General features: G+C 50.3%; 1 protein-coding gene across 1 annotated transcript in view; it reads left to right on the forward strand.

Moving 5' to 3' along the window:
* LOC111812984 (histone acetyltransferase p300-like) overlaps nucleotides 1-2,660 on the forward strand; it is a 10,348-nt gene that overhangs the window by 4,808 nt on the left and 2,880 nt on the right. Inside the window, exons 2-3 of the mRNA XM_023702691.1 lie at nucleotides 1,132-1,276; nucleotides 1,622-2,257. Of these exons, the coding sequence (XP_023558459.1) occupies nucleotides 1,133-1,276; nucleotides 1,622-2,257 (780 nt within the window). The 5' untranslated portion in view covers nucleotide 1,132. The remainder of the gene's footprint in view (nucleotides 1-1,131; nucleotides 1,277-1,621; nucleotides 2,258-2,660) is intronic.

Here is a 2,660-nt window from a genome sequence, read left to right on the forward strand (position 1 = left end):
CTTAAGCCGCTGAGCTATCTCCCTGGCCCCAGAGCAGTTGTTCTGTACGTTGTCTCCACTTAGGTTTGTCTGATTGGTTTCTCTTTCTCTTGATTGGCTTATTTATTTATTCATTTAATTTTAGGGAAGGGTCTACAGGGTGTTCAGGGTCTCACTACTAGATGGGAATTATAGTGATCCACCTGGTTACAGCCTCCCAAGAGCTGGGATCACAGGCACTCGTCACCATGCCTTCTCAATTGCTGTTTCAGTGTGGGTGATGGGGAGGGATGGAACCCCTGGCCTGGGCCCGGCCTGGCCCCTGCACCTGCTTGCAGGAGCTTGAATCTGCTGAGCTATTTGGCCAGCCCTTATTGGTTAATTATATTTAGACTCAAGTTAAAGTATGAGTCATCTTTTTTTGTTTTGTTTTGTGCAGAACCGGGGATTGAACTCAGGTCCTTGTGCTTGCCAGGGAAGCGCTTATTCCATTGAGCCATCTCCCCGGCCCATATGGGTCATATCTTATACTTAATCTTAAAAAAGAGCAGAGATAAACCCGATGTGATGCTCACCTGGGAGTACTTTGGAAGGCTGAAACGAGGAAGATCATAAATTTGATCCCAGTCTGGGGAATTAACAATTTAGTGAGACGTTCTCTCAAAATAAAGGGGTTTGGGGATGTAGCTCAGTGTGAAGGCCTTGAGTTTATTTTTTTATTTTTTAATTTTTTATTTTTTTGCGGAACCAGGGATCGAACTCAGGCCCTAGACCCTTGAGCTTGTCAGGCAAGCACTTATTCTACTGAGCCATCTTCCCAGCCCCAAGGCCTTGAGTTTAGTCCTCAGTTGCTTGCGCTCTCTTTTGCTCTTTTGTTCTCGCTCTCTGTGTCTCTGTCCCTCATTCTCTCACACACATAGGAGAGAGAGCAAGAAAGGTGAGGGGGGTACACTGTAGGCAACCCTGGATCTATGTGCTGCCCCCTGCCCATCCAACTCTTTTTCTGCCTTGGCAGCATGGTAGCCCAGAGTCAGTGAGTCTCTCTTCCACAGGTCTGCTTTGTGATCTGCTTCATTGCTGGCCTGCTGCCAACTCCCTGCTTCCTTCAGGGATCCTGACCCTTTGACCCTCTGTAATCTGATCTGTGGTCAGGATGAGTTCCTCGTCCTCTGAAGAGACAAATGCCTGGAGTTCCCTTCATTCGGATGAGCCCAGTGACTCCATCTATCGGTTCGTCTACACCTGCACTGAGTGCAAGGAACAAGTGGACACACACTGGCGCTGCACGGTCTGCCAGGTAGGCACCAGGCCCTGGAGAGGAAGGGGCAGCCCTGTGGGTCTCCATCATCTGAAAGGTGACACAGAGACGTGTTACACAGGCCCCTGGCGTGGGACAACTTGATCTCATGTTGAGTAGCAGAGTTGAAGATGCTGCTTTCATTCTGTTAAAAGGAGATTTTTAAGCCCAGCATGGCTGTTATGCTTGTTCCCTCAGCACACGGTTGAAGCTGAAAGATCTACAACTTTGCGGCTACCTTGGGCTACAGGGTAAAAACCTGTCTCCAAAAAAAGGGTGCTTTTCTAACCCAACCTTTGGAATGAAGTTTTGAGAGTTGCCTGTATCTCCTATCTTTTTCTGCAGGAGTACATCCTGTGTGTTTCCTGCTATCCCACAAAAAGCCATGACCACCCAATGGAGAAACTGGGACTTGGCTTGGATGACGAGACCAGCAAGGAGCAGGGTGGAGCCTCACAGAACCCAGCAGAATCTTGCTGCCTGAGCATCCAGCGCAATATCCAGTCCCTGCTCCATGCCTGCCAGTGCCGTAATGCCAACTGCACCCTGCCCTCCTGTAAGAAGATGAAGCGGGTCATCCAGCACACCAAGGGCTGCAAACGGAAGAACAGTGCTGGGTGTGCTGTCTGCAAGCAGCTCGTTGCCCTCTGCTGGTACCATGCCAGGAACTGCCCAGAGGACAACAGGTGCTTTGTGCCCTACTGCTTTACCATCAAGCAGAAGCTCCAGCAACCACAGCTGCAGCTGCGCATCCAGCAGGCCCTGATGCTGCGCAGGATGACAGCCAGCACTGATCCAGACCCTTTGGTCCCCTGCGATCTGAATGACGCTCAGGAAGTGGGGATGAGTGCCCGAGGCTCTTTTCACTCTGAGCCCAGTGGCCTACCCCCTGTGCCACGGAGGAGCACCCGTAATGTCCCATACACCTGCAGTGAGTGCAGGCAGGATGTGGAGACTCGCTGGTACTGCACTGTCTGCCAGGTAGGTGGCAGGTTATGGGAAAGACATGGTGGACCTGAGAGTCCCAGTCATGTGATGAGTGACCCAGAGAAGTGTTAGGGTAGCTGATGGGAGGGGAGGGCCTGGCCACATGATTTGAATTCCAGAGCAGAACAGGCTAGTCAGATTGTTTAAAAAGTGCTTTTTCACCAGGTGTGGTTGTGCACATCTATAATCCCAGCACTCAGGAAACTGAGGCAAACTCACTGTGAGTTTGAGGCCAGCCTGGGCCACATAGTTCAAGGCCAGCCTAAAATACATAGGGAAGGGGTTCTGTAAGGATTGGTTGCAGGGGACACCAGGCAGGAGCACTTCCACTTGAGGTGCAAAGCAGCATTTTTGCCAATAAATATTTCCTAAGGAAAAAAATAAATAAATAAATAAA

This window comes from Octodon degus, unplaced genomic scaffold (genome assembly GCF_000260255.1).
Source record: "Octodon degus isolate 3935 unplaced genomic scaffold, OctDeg1.0 scaffold00156, whole genome shotgun sequence".
Lineage (NCBI taxonomy): Eukaryota > Metazoa > Chordata > Mammalia > Rodentia > Octodontidae > Octodon > Octodon degus.